This window comes from Enhydra lutris, unplaced genomic scaffold (assembly GCF_002288905.1).
Source record: "Enhydra lutris kenyoni isolate GAN:26980312 unplaced genomic scaffold, ASM228890v2 scaffoldscaffold50, whole genome shotgun sequence".
Lineage (NCBI taxonomy): Eukaryota > Metazoa > Chordata > Mammalia > Carnivora > Mustelidae > Enhydra > Enhydra lutris.
The window spans coordinates 9,908,151-9,920,926 of record NW_019154134.1 but is presented as its reverse complement, the minus strand read 5'-3'; the positions used below and the strand labels follow the sequence as shown (position 1 = coordinate 9,920,926).

Genomic DNA, 12,776 nt, shown 5'->3' with positions numbered 1-12,776 from the left:
TCCACGGTTCCTAGCAGGAAATGGTGCTTTCTCCTCAGTGAGGAATATCTTGAGAAAAATCAGCCGTCTCCACCCTCTCCCCAGATGTTATCACACTGGAATCATGGAGTTGGAATGATTACAGCTAAAGCTGGAAGAGGGATCTGGCTGCCGTGTTTCTCACCTCAGTGCTTCCTTGTGTTTGATTCAGGTGGTTTGGCTGCCCCACCCTCCCGGTTCCCTTCCTCTCTCATCTCTTACTTTAGGTTCTTCCCAAAGCAGTGTGTTCGGGCACAGAGAAAAGTCCCCCTCAACGATAAAGGGCAATAACAATAAAAATGACAATAGCTGCTAAATACTGGGAAGGTCCTGCCACCAGGCAGTGTGCTATGCTTTCCAAACGTTTTCTCTTCTAATCTCTTTCGCCGCCCTGGAGCTGGACACTGGAATTACTCTTATCAGAACTGGGGGCTTAGAGAGGTACAGTAACTTGACCAAAAGCATGCAACCAGAAAGTGGCAGAACCAGGATTTGAAATTTAACCCACTTTTTCTATCTCCCAAGTAAATGTCTTAACAGGAACATTTTGGGTCTCTCCCTACCCCCAGCAAGGAGCAGGAAGATCTTTATCATCAACACACCAGTGTTCTTAATACACAGTGACAGAGGCAGCTCTCAGATGCTCCCAGCATTAATGGGGACTTCCAGGGTTCCCACCAGCATACAGCTTTCAGCAGCTGCTAGTTCTCTCTGGGTTCTTCCCATGGGAGCTCTTCACAGATGCTTTGATGATGGGACATCTGTTGATAGGGGCTTCCAGCAGTTTCTCCCTTGGAGTCTTCATGTTTCTCAACCTCCTTCAGGCTCCAGTCTGGAGATGCAAGGTCCTGAGGGTCAGGCTACATGAGGTGAGCTGCTTACCCAGCACAATAGCAGGACCATGGCTCAGAGGAAAGCCCAAATCATGGCCAAGAAGAGAGGCAAAATGTCTCAACAGAAGCAGGGTTGAACATCAGGCCAAAAGATGGGAAATGACTCCAAGCAAATAATTGCAAGATCAGGAGACCCAAACTGTGGTAGCAGTGGAGGAAGCTAAAGGGAAGGTGGGTCAGGATAAGTCATTCCACCCACAGGGGACAGTGTGGAGAGATAGGGAACAGTTGGGTTGATTGGTTGGTCTGTCTGTTATCTGTTTGGTTTCTGTGTGGAATGGAGTCCACAGAAAAGGATGGGCCTGTGGAGGAAGTGGTCTGAGTAGTGCTAGTACACATGGCCCTTAACAGTTCGATTGTGGGAGGCCACCTGATCATCACTCTTCCTGCCCCTTCACGGGGTGCCATCCACAACTGCATCGGTGTTTCTCCACAGATGACTTCTGGGTGAAAGCCAGCTCCATTAGGGAATGTATGCCTCCTTGAACTGCATGAAGGACAGCAAACATGTAGAATAATAGAGCATCTCACTTAGTTCCATTTGCTAAGACCTTCCGCACACCCACCGACTGCCCTTATTCCAAATGAACTCTTGAGCTCTGTAAAGAAGTCCATCAGATGGGTTACAGCAGACATTCTTTTACACCTTACTGTTGTCTTCATAACTGGAAAAATAGGAAAGGTGGCAAATTCCAAAATGTAGGGACTCATAAAGGCAGAGTCTCAGAATTAAGCTTGACATGCAAGATCTGTAAGTTAATGATACTTATATATGAATGATCCTTTCAAAGAGTTAACATTTGAAGTTCCATCGAGGGGAGGAAGCTAAAAGATATTCTTGTACTTTTCTAATGGTTAGTAGGTGGCTTTGCAGTAGAGACAGACACACAGTGATCATTCTCCCAGACTCTGGATTCAAGACAGCTTGAGTTTAAAACCCACCTGCAAACTGCATAGCCTTGAACACATTACTTAACATGGAGCCACTACTCCGTTGACTCAGATTATTCACTTGTCAAGTGGAAAATATAACACCTACTTCAGAGGGTTATTGTGGGTATTCAATGAGATAATGTAAGGCACAGAGCACAAGATCTGGCTCATGGAAAGTGTTCCAGAAGTTTTATTGTCATTATTATCATTATGATTACTCTTACCACCATCATCATTATTACTCTCCCCAATTCTTCAATTACTTTCCCAAGCTTCTGCTAATCTTTTACTTGGACTCTATATCTTTGGCCGTGAGTCACGAGAAGGTTCGTTACATGAAAATGTTTGCCAAAGAGTGTGCTTAAGAAGTTCAGGGTTGGTTGGTCTCTTTGGTTCAAGTATCTAAGGTTAGGGTTAAACTTCACTGCCTTCTTGTTTTATTAATAACGACTTGACATGGATTGTTTATAAAGTTGTGTTTCAAAAATAAGTATTTTATATGAACCCACCTATATTTTCAGCCTAAATTAACTCCCAGTTAATTTACTATTCACTGAGAGAAGCAGTACTGCCTTGATTTGTCCTAAACCTGACTTCCTCAAGGAAGCTCCTTAGTTCTAATTTTTGAACAAAAGAGCATCTCAAGTTTTTTTGTTTTTGTTTTGTTTTAAATAAAAATAAATGATAAAACACCAGGGACCTTTTTTTTTTTTTATCATTCTCAATCTGTAAAGCTAATACTAATACTTACTAGTTAATATAATTGTACCAACCTTTGGTAATCACTTCTTACAGATTGTGAGGTTTTATTTTGGGTATAATCGTTATGGGGTTGTTTTCATGAGTATAAAAAATAGTTTTGGCCTTTATTTACAGTAGATGTTCCTTAAGGTGGTGGTCTCCATCTAGTGGACAAAATATTACATTACATCCTACATAGAAAAAGAACAAAGCCCCTATAATATCCCATACCAAGCATTTTATTGACTTATTAATAAATATTTGGTTTTAATAAGTAGCACTATTATAAAGACTATTAAATATTTTAAGATACTTAGCACTATTTTTTCCCAAAACTTACAGTGAAAAGTTTGAGAAGTTGCTTAACTTAATTGGAAAAATTGTAATAGTAAAAGAATTAACTGATTTGGGGGATGGTATTGGTATTATTCAGTTGAACTGAGAAAAACTAAACCAGGAGTCACTCCTGTATCTCTTATATTTCTACTTATGCATAGCAGTGAAATATATTTTACCTTTTTAAAACAGTAAAAGCATCTGAAGGGAAATAGACATAAACGTTTTCTTACGCGTTCACATTAGGTCCTCTGCATACTGAAAAGCTGCAATGACTGTTGCAATGACTGAAATCTCCCTTTTTCTCTTCCTCTTTAAAGGACTTTAGTGTCTTTCAGTTGAATACTAAATGCCTTCAAAAGCCCTCTTAAAATACTACTATTATATGAAAACTTCTTAGAAGTCTGGATTAAACCCAGCTTGGATTAATCTTATCACCTTTATTTTTGTATCTCAGTGTGCTCATTAGAGGTGCTTAATAAGTGCTTATTTAGTTAAGCATATCCAAGAAGAGCTTGCCTGAGGTCCTGAATAAATCTCTCATGATTGGAGATCCTTTCCCCCCTCTGGCCTTCCTCAAGAATGCCCAAAGTTGGGATGCCTGGGTGGCTCAGTGGGTTAAAGCCTCTGCCTTCGGCTCAGGACATGATCCCAAGCTCCTGGGATCAAGCCCCGCATCGGGCTCTCTGCTCAGTGGGGAGCCTGCTTCCTCCTCTCTCTCTGCCTGCCTCTCTCACTACTTGGAATCTCTCTATCCTGTCAAATAAATAAATAAAGTCTTAAAAAAAAAAAAAAGAATGCCCAAAGTCCCACATGCATGAAATTCCTTGTCCAGGGAAACAGATGTCCCCTGCTTGCATGTCACAGTTGCTAACATACATTTATGGTTTACTAATTATTCATTAGAGCTGGAAGAGCTTCAGGAACAGTAGATGATTAAATCTCGTTAGCTCAGTAACTTTGGCCAATTAACTTTTCTTTTTTTTTTTTAACATTTTATTTATTTTTTTGTTTGAGAGAGAGAAAAACAGAGATAGTGAGAGAAGGCACAAGCAGGGAAGAGAAGGGAGAAGCAGGCTCCCTGCTGAGTGTGGCACTCGATCCCAGGACCCTGCCCAAGGCCAACCCTTAACTGACTAAGCCACCCAGGTGTCCCCAGTTAACTTCTCTAGGAGCTGGTAGCCTGTCTATAAAACGAGTCTGTTCAACTCAAAAACTTCTCATTGTCTTTGGTGACCAAATAAATACATCTATAAAGTGGTGCAATCCTTCAAAAAATTTAAATTGGAAAATTTGTTTATGAATGGCCAAGTTAGAATATGAGTTTTTCTTTCTTTTTTTTTTATTAGATGGATTAATTTGGAGTTAGAATATGAATTTTTCTTTTCTTTTCTTTTCTTTTTTAACTAGATGGATTAATTTGGAGTCAGTGTTTCTTATTTAGTATAGACTCACAGGTGATTTATGAAACATCAAACCCTTCACTTCTACATTGGCCTCCAATCTTGGAGTCATAATACTATTTACTAATAACTCCAATGGAGAAAATAAAAGAATGTTTTTAAATTAGTTACCAGTTTACATAACGTCTGTAATGGGAAAAACATTGATAACAACTAAACTTGAATTCACTTATTTATTTGTTCAACAAATTTTTAAACCACATACTTACTGGGCTATCTGAGCTTTTATAGCCCTCTCATAAGAACACATGAGACTTGACATTAATACTGGTTGATATGTGACTAGAAAAGCTCTTTGTAGAAAGTTTATCTCAATTATAAGGACTATGACATTAAGAACTGTGCATTCGTGATTTTGTCTTTTCCCACCTCTAAAGTCTGTATTGCTCAGCACAGTGTCTTCTAGTTATTCAGTCACCTACACGAACTGCTTAGTAAAGATTTCTGAGTGGCCATGTGAAGTGCTAAGAACACCCAGAGTCTCCATTCTCAGAGAACTCACAATCTAGGAATAGAAACCAAGTGGTACACATTTTCAGTTCATTAAAAATGCGAGGAGCGGGAAGTTGTCTTGGGAGCACAGAGAAAGGCATATCATAAAGGTGTGGGGCATCAGGGCAGCATTTCAGGTAAAGTCTTCAAGGATGAGCAACAATGAGGACATTGTTAGGTAGTGATGGCCTGATTGAGACGAGGAGGTGGTGGTTCATTAAGTGGAACATAAAGTGGCTGATGGGAAAAGGTTGCAAGTTGAGGTTGGGAATATGGTTGTTACAACTGAAAATGGATAGTTCAGACTCTGTCAGTCCACCCAAGAAATTCGGACTTTATCCTGAGGACAATAGTGAACTACTGAAGAGTTTTGAGCTGACAAAGATCATGGTCAGATTTAAACTTTAGGAAGAATCTCCACGAGGTACAGACTGGAAAATGGATTCAAGAGACTAACTTAAAGGCTCTATAATAATGTAGGTAGGAGTTGATGAAATCCTGAACTTAATATATTGGATTTGGGGGTGGAGGGAAATGGATCCAGCAGAAATTCATGTTTGGATGGGTGTAGGTGGGATGGGAGAGAGCCCAGGTTTCAGGAAGTGATGATGTTAGGCGTATAATGGGAACTTGTTGAATTGAATCCAAATCATTACAAGATTGCTATGTATTTGTTCTTTTCCTAAAAGAAATTTAGTAGAACTATTCTTAGTAGAATGGTTCCTTAGTAGAATATACTTAGTAGAACTATTCTTTTTGCACAATGGTTCCTTTTAATCCCCAGTTTAGAGAGACACAAAATAAACAAAAGTACCCTGATGAACAAAAGTACCCTAAACTTAAGGAAGACAAGGATATGAAGCCATGTGTCTTTTTTTTTAACTTTTGTGTGTTTTAATATTATCACGTCTTAATAGTGGATATCAGCTGTCAATGTTCCCACTTTGACTTCCTGAACTGAAATCTGCCTTTACTAAAATACCTGCAAGCAAACATTCATAGCAATGTTATTCCTTCTCCTTCTTTTACAGTTTTGATGTGGACAATGGCACATCTGCGGGACGGAGTCCCTTGGATCCCATGACCAGCCCAGGATCCGGGCTAATTCTCCAAGCAAACTTTGTCCACAGTCAGCGTCGCGAGTCTTTTCTGTATCGATCTGACAGCGATTATGACCTGTCTCCGAAGTCAATGTCCCGGAACTCCTCCATTGCCAGTGATATGTAAGTATAATGATGAGCAAAAGGAAGACGGAACTTCTATAGAAAATCAGGTACACTTATCTGGTCAGTTGGTGACATAATAAAACCAATGATTTTTTTTTAAACTGCATCATTCTCTATGTTTGAAAGAACAGTGAGTAAAATTACATAAGCTGAAGATAAATGGTAGATTTAACTTGAGTACCTTGTCTCTCTCGAAAAGAAACATTTATTTTCCCAGAGAAGACATTATCCGAGAAAAGTGAGAATTAAATGTTTAATGGAAACATTTATACTTAAAATATTAGCTTATATTCAGGACCTGAATTGTAGCTACCTAGCCACATGAACATTTTCTGATATTTCAAAATGCTTCAAACTCCGTTTGAAAACCTTATGATAATAGACTGAATAGCAGTTTGAATATATCTCAGTGGTGTATGGTATAGATGTTTGCACGGGTTTGCCATATCACTTGAGAGAGATTGGGAGGGTTTTGCTAAAATTTAACCATTTTTGGAATATTAATCACTAGAGGCATGCATGGAAACATTGGGCAGATTTGAATGTCATTTAAGACATGGCACAGCTTGGAGAATAATTAAAACTGAGAAGCAAGTTTGCAGATCCTATACCATTATTAACTCATTTTCTCAGAACACTCCATTTTTGTGTTTACTGTAGTGTTCATTAGTTTTCTGATTTCTGGAGGCTCCTAAATAGGAACGTACTCTTACTCAGTAGCTGTGCTATTATTTGTAACTCTGCCCCTGTATAGTCTCGTCTCCACTTTCCTCCTCTTGCATCTGGACGTTTGTTCAATAACACCATCTTTCATGACACCATCTCAAAAACTCAGTACAAGTTGCAATTCATCATAAGGAATTAGATGGTCTGGGGTCTCTGAGGGTCCAGTGTTATTCTTGGTTTGCCAACAGATGGTCAACATATGCCCGATAGGTATAAATGAGGCTCTAGAAATGAAATTGTATTTTACCCATTTCTCACAAGCTGTGGTTCTGGTTGTCATTTTATTAATAGCTGTAAGATGATGATAGTATATTTTTTTCAGGAATGAACAACTAAACTGCAGGCATTTTCATTCAAATACTACAGTTACTAAATACAAATACTGAGTTACTAAACTCCAATTTTGTAGCTATCTCTGTTTGAGGCCTTGCAGGAGATACAAGAAAACTACAAGACAGGGTTCTTCATCTCAGTTAACTAGTCATCTCATGGAATGACAGGTCTCAGTTCTAGTCATTCTGGGAAAGACGACATGTAAGCCCTAATGTGTATCCCTGTGAGCTACAGGTACAATTGTCTCACCACCTGCCTTTCATGAAGCACAGATCTAGACCATCTTTCCAAAAATGTTCAATCTACTTTTGCTTTTCTCTGCCTTTTTGACAATGAAACTTCTTCAGTCAGTGCTGGGTCTCCCCATCCTCCTGCCTCTATCCCACAGAACTACATCTGTTGTCTCTGGTTCCTTACCATGTTGTATTGCCTTGATATTCTGAAATCTATCTTCCATTCCTATTTACCTCAGAAGATCCATTAATTTAAGTAATATTTCTCAGTCACCCATTGGGTAGAAGGAATGGTGCTTGTCATTAGAGGAAATACAAGGTACATCTCATTTCCTGCCCTTCATCGCTGTGTAGTCTCTCTTCCTTCCTGCTCACAAACCTCCCGTTCACCAGCATCTTTTGTTACCCTGCAACATATTTCCCCAAAGTATAGCCCCTTACCTCTAGTCTGTGCTTTGGAAAACTCTTTTTTATATGGGTTCAACTATCAGCTTTCACCAGATGACATACTGTTCAGTATCTCTGGTCCTACAACCTGAGTTGAGCTCCAGATCTGTAGCACTTAAATGCTTTCTGGGAATTTATATTTTCTAGTCAACTATTCTCATTATTAGTATATATCCATCATTAACTCAGTGTATAATGTGGACAATGGTGTCCATTCTTCTTAACCCCAAAACAACTTTCTTTTCCCAATGGCCCTGTCCTATGTTATTTTTGTCCCATATTCTCACCTTTGAAATTTGAGATACTCATTTACTCATTCACACAAAATGTAAACTTAGTGAGCAAATATGTTATATTCAAAGCTGCCAATCTGCAGATAGTAGAAGGGCTGACGTTTTAGACCGTTATACTAAAAAATGGTGAGCACCGTCCTTGAGGCACACTCAAAATTATGGGAGCGGAGAGAGGAGAAGGACAGTTTGCCAGGCACGGAAAAGCAACTAAGAGGGGCAACATTTGCATAATGTGAGGCCTAGAAAATCATGGCTCACTTAAATAGTGACAGTCTGGTTGATGTCAATAGCGAAATGTGGCAGGATAGAAAGAAGATTTGAATACAGTCTGTGGGACCTGAGAGTCTCAGAGATTTTTAGCAGGGATTTGTCATGCTCATATTCTTATTTTTGTTGCTTCTGATTATCCTGTTGTTAAATGATTTTCAAGAGTGAAGGGCCTATAGGCAAGTAGATCATTTTGAAATTTGTAGAAAAAAAGTTGGCTAAACATAATACAGGCCCGGGTGAAGGAAATGGAGGTGGGATGAAGTTGGTCTAGTGGCAGGAGGCTTAGGAAATGGCGTGTGCTTATGTGTGTGTGTGGGGGGGGGGGGGGGGGCAGACAGCCAAGGGGTAGGAGAATCAAAAAGAATGCTGAAGTTTTCACCCTGAACATGTAAGTGAGTGGTGACATTGACATGAGGAACACAGGATAGAGAGTGGACAACATGATGGCAGATAAAGGATAATGAATTTGGGTTTTACATGATGAGGATAGAACTCTATGGAAAATGAGACTACAGTTAAAGGATAAGAACAGAGAGCAGAAACGACTGTCCAGAGGATGAGGAGATATTAGAAGAACCAGTTACCTTCTGTAATTGCTAGGTTTGGGTTGACAGCCAAGTGAAGATAATAGAACTAGAAACCCACTGGGTTGAGGGGTGAATTCAAAGCAGAGATATCAGCAGATGCAAGCTTCTTTTTTAAATTTGACAAGTTAAAGGGGGAGAGAGGATTAATGCTGCTTCAGGGAGAATTAAGTTCAAGGAAAAATTTCTTTGAATTCAGGACACATGAACTAAGGCAAGAAGGGACATTAAATATGGCGCTGTAGCTGCTGACAAGAATAGACATCATGAACTCAAGTAAAGGGATTAATTTCGGGAAAGTCATAGACAAGTGATGTCATCTATTTTCTAATCTTTTAGTAAATTGATTCTTGGATACCAGTGTATAGATTATTTCTCTTAGACCTTCTACTAAAGATTAAATATTCCATGCATTTTATGAAAAGTCTATATTTCATATTTAAGTGGTATTTTCTTTCCAAAGCAAACTTACAAGGGTGAGCTCATTTTTTCCCTATACCTATTCAAGAGTTTCTTTATCTGATTGGATTCATATAAGAATGACAAATTTAATCAGGCCTTGATACAACTCTATAAATTTTTGAAAATAGTGTCTTGACATGTTCAGCTTTCTCATTCCCCCTGGATATTTACATTGGATCAATAAGATTATAGGTTCCTGGAAAGCATACTTTCTGCCAGGAAGATCAAGTTTCTCCAAGAAGCAAGGTGAATAGAATAAATAATTGTCATGTTAGTCTTTAATCTGATAGTACACATACCTTCTACACATAAAGGATTATGCCTTCTCTTCATTTGACTCCACACGTGGCCACATGTAAACCACTATTTTCTTATCTCACCTAGTTATTCAGGAAGATTATTCAGTGTCTGTAATTCAACTGTCCTTTACAGGGAATGACATCATCATATATCTTAATCACTTTTGATGATTTTATATTTATTGTTCCAGTTAACGTTTCCATTGAGAATACCCCTTAGAAACCTCAAGTACAAACAGTAGCAGTGAAGGTCAGTGATTATCTATGTGAATAAAATGTTTTGGAGAACTTTTAAATGCTCAAGTTGAAATACAATTGTTTAATTTATTGAGAAAGTGAGATGGAAAAATCATTGCTTCTTAATAGACAAGATGTCATCATCCTCTCTTCTATAAATAGATACTAGTTAAACAGTAGAGACGTCAGGAGAAAATAAGACTAATAATGGGCATAATAACCATCATTGGCTGTGTATGTCACCCTTCATTTGGCAAGTATTTCCACATCTGCAATCTGATACTTTGATATTTTTCATAGTCCTATGGATAGAAACTTCATTCTGTTTTATAAATAAGAGATCCAAGGTCCTTAGAGCTTAAACTTTTTTTTTTTAAAGATTTTATTTATTTATTTGACAGACAGAGATCACAAGTAGGCAGAGAGTCAGGCAGAGAGAGGGGGAAGCAGGCTCCCTGCAGAGCAGAGAGCCCCATGCGGGGCTCGATCCCAGGACCCTGGGAATCATGACCTGAGCCGAAGGCAGAGGCTTTAACCCACTGAGCCGCCCAGGCGCCCCGAGCTTAAACTTTTTTAAAAGCACGGCAAACATTTTGATAATTTCTAGAACATTATCTTGGTAATGCCATTATAAACAAAGTGCTGGGAACTGTTGCAGCACAAACAGCTAAGAAATAGAAGTCTTGGGGCACCTGGGTGGCTCAGTGGGTTAAAGCCTCTGCCTTTGGCTCAGGTCATGATCCCAGGTCCTGGGATGGAGCCCCGCATCAGGCTCTCTGCTCAGCAGGGAGCCTGCTTCCTCCTCTCTCTCTCTGCCTGCCTCTCTGCCTAATTGTGATCTCTGTCTGTCAAATAAATAAACAAAAAAATCTTAAAAAAAAAAAAAAAAAAAGAAATGGAAGTCTCTGTTGACCAAATGCTTTTGACCAAATGGATTATTTGGCATTTTGAAAATTTGGCTTTTAATTATATTTTAAGAATAAAATTAGGGGCACCTTGGTGGCTCAGTGCGGTAAAACCTCTGCCTTCAGCTCAGGTCATGATCCCAGGGTCCTGAGATCGAGCCCCACATTAGGCTCTCTGCTCAGTGGGGATCCTGCTTCCTCCTTTTCTCTGTCTGCTTCTCTGCCTACTTGTGATCTCTGTCTGTCAAATAAATAAATAAAATCTTTTAAAAAAAAGAATAAAATTAAATAAAAGCTCAAATGTGTCAAAGAAGCAATAAAAAATACGTGACTAACTCTTGGAAAATATATACAAGTCTATAAGATGAGGCTAAACTTAGCATCTAAAAATTTGGCTTATATAAGGCAAAAGAGAAATTTCTGGAACTTCTGCTCGGAAGACTACCACCTAGTTTGTTCAGTGTGTCCCCCATAGCAAGAATAATAAGAAAGAGGAAAATTTTAAGTATTAGCATAAGTACAGTGGAGATATAAATACATGAAAAGCGAATTTAAGCTACCACTATTAGTAAGAACTATTTTATAACTACAGAAATGACTGCGTAGCAGAAGGTTGCCCAAATGCTGTCATGAAGAAACACGAAGAAAATCACAGAGTAAATGAATAATTACATAAAATATATGCAGCTGTTTCCCTCTTAAATTTCCTCAGAATGCCTTTAAAATTGTTTTAACTTCTGAATAACACTTATTTCTCTTGTTGCACTCCCTCCAGTAAGTAATGTTATTTTTATTTGCAAATACATGGATACCCTGGAAAATTTAACAGAAAAATTACCAGAGACAAGACAAATAGAATTTAGTCAAAAAAACTGTGAGTTTATTGAAGACAAGCTGCCTGGCAAACCACTTTAGTTAAAAAGTTTTTCAGTTCACCAGGATAACAGGTCCTCTAGTCCCTTGCTTCTGCTGAATAAACATTAACATAGAAAATCCAGAGGCTAGGAATGTAGCTCTTTATGCATACTTAGATACTTATATATGTTAAAGATGGGAGGAAAGGTGCAGAATGGGCAATGAGAAGGAGGTGAGTAGACTCGATGTAGCATAGAAAATGGGGCCCACCTGGCAGTCTAGCTCATTAGTCCCCAGCATCCTACAGAAGTTCAAGACTGCATTGATCAGTCCACTGATTAGCCACATGTGGACATTCTCTCAGGTAATGGGCATTATCCCTCATCCACTTCTCAAATCACTACCCTTTCTTTAGCAGTTAGCAACTCCCTCACCACCTCTTGAGCCCCTCATGTGAGTTTTTCAGTCCTAGCCATTCTTCCTCACTTCTTGAGTAGAAAGACGCTGTACCACCTCTAGTCCTGGGTTTGAAAAAGGAAGGATGATTGTTTATGTGTCTATTCATCTCTTCAGTTACAGGTTACATTATTCCTGCTTGGCCTTACTAGGGGATCTCTAGAAAGAAAAATAAGGGGCACCTGGGTGGCTTAATAGGTTAACTTCTGCCTTTGGCTCAGGTCATGATCTCAGGGTCCTGGGATGGAGCTCCACATGGGGATCCTTGCTCAGCTGGGAGTCTGGTTCTCCCTGTGCCCCTCCCACTGCCTGTGCTCTCTCTCCCTCTCTCTCTCTCAAATAAACAAGCAAAATCACTAAGAAGAAAGAAAGAGAAAAGAAAGGAAGAAAGAGAAAGAAAGAGAGAAAGAAAAGAAAAAGATATGTTGTATTACAAAAGTTCTAGTCCTCCCAGGATCTGCATGAAAAGTTTATAGTCCTGCCTAGCTAGAGTTTAGATCTTATTACACCAGTGAGTCCATCTCCTTTCTTAACCTTAATTTACCATTTGAGAATCCTCTAACATGATCTCAAC

The 12,776-nt window shown here is 39.1% G+C and overlaps 1 protein-coding gene across 4 annotated transcripts in view; it reads left to right on the top strand.

The window, feature by feature from the left end:
* LOC111156885 (phosphodiesterase 4D) overlaps positions 1-12,776 on the top strand; it is an 887,389-nt gene that overhangs the window by 655,796 nt on the left and 218,817 nt on the right. For all 4 annotated transcript variants that reach the window (XM_022518023.1, XM_022518024.1, XM_022518026.1 and 1 more), the window contains exon 2: positions 5,908-6,099. In XM_022518023.1, the coding sequence (XP_022373731.1) occupies positions 5,908-6,099 (192 nt within the window). The remainder of the gene's footprint in view (positions 1-5,907; positions 6,100-12,776) is intronic.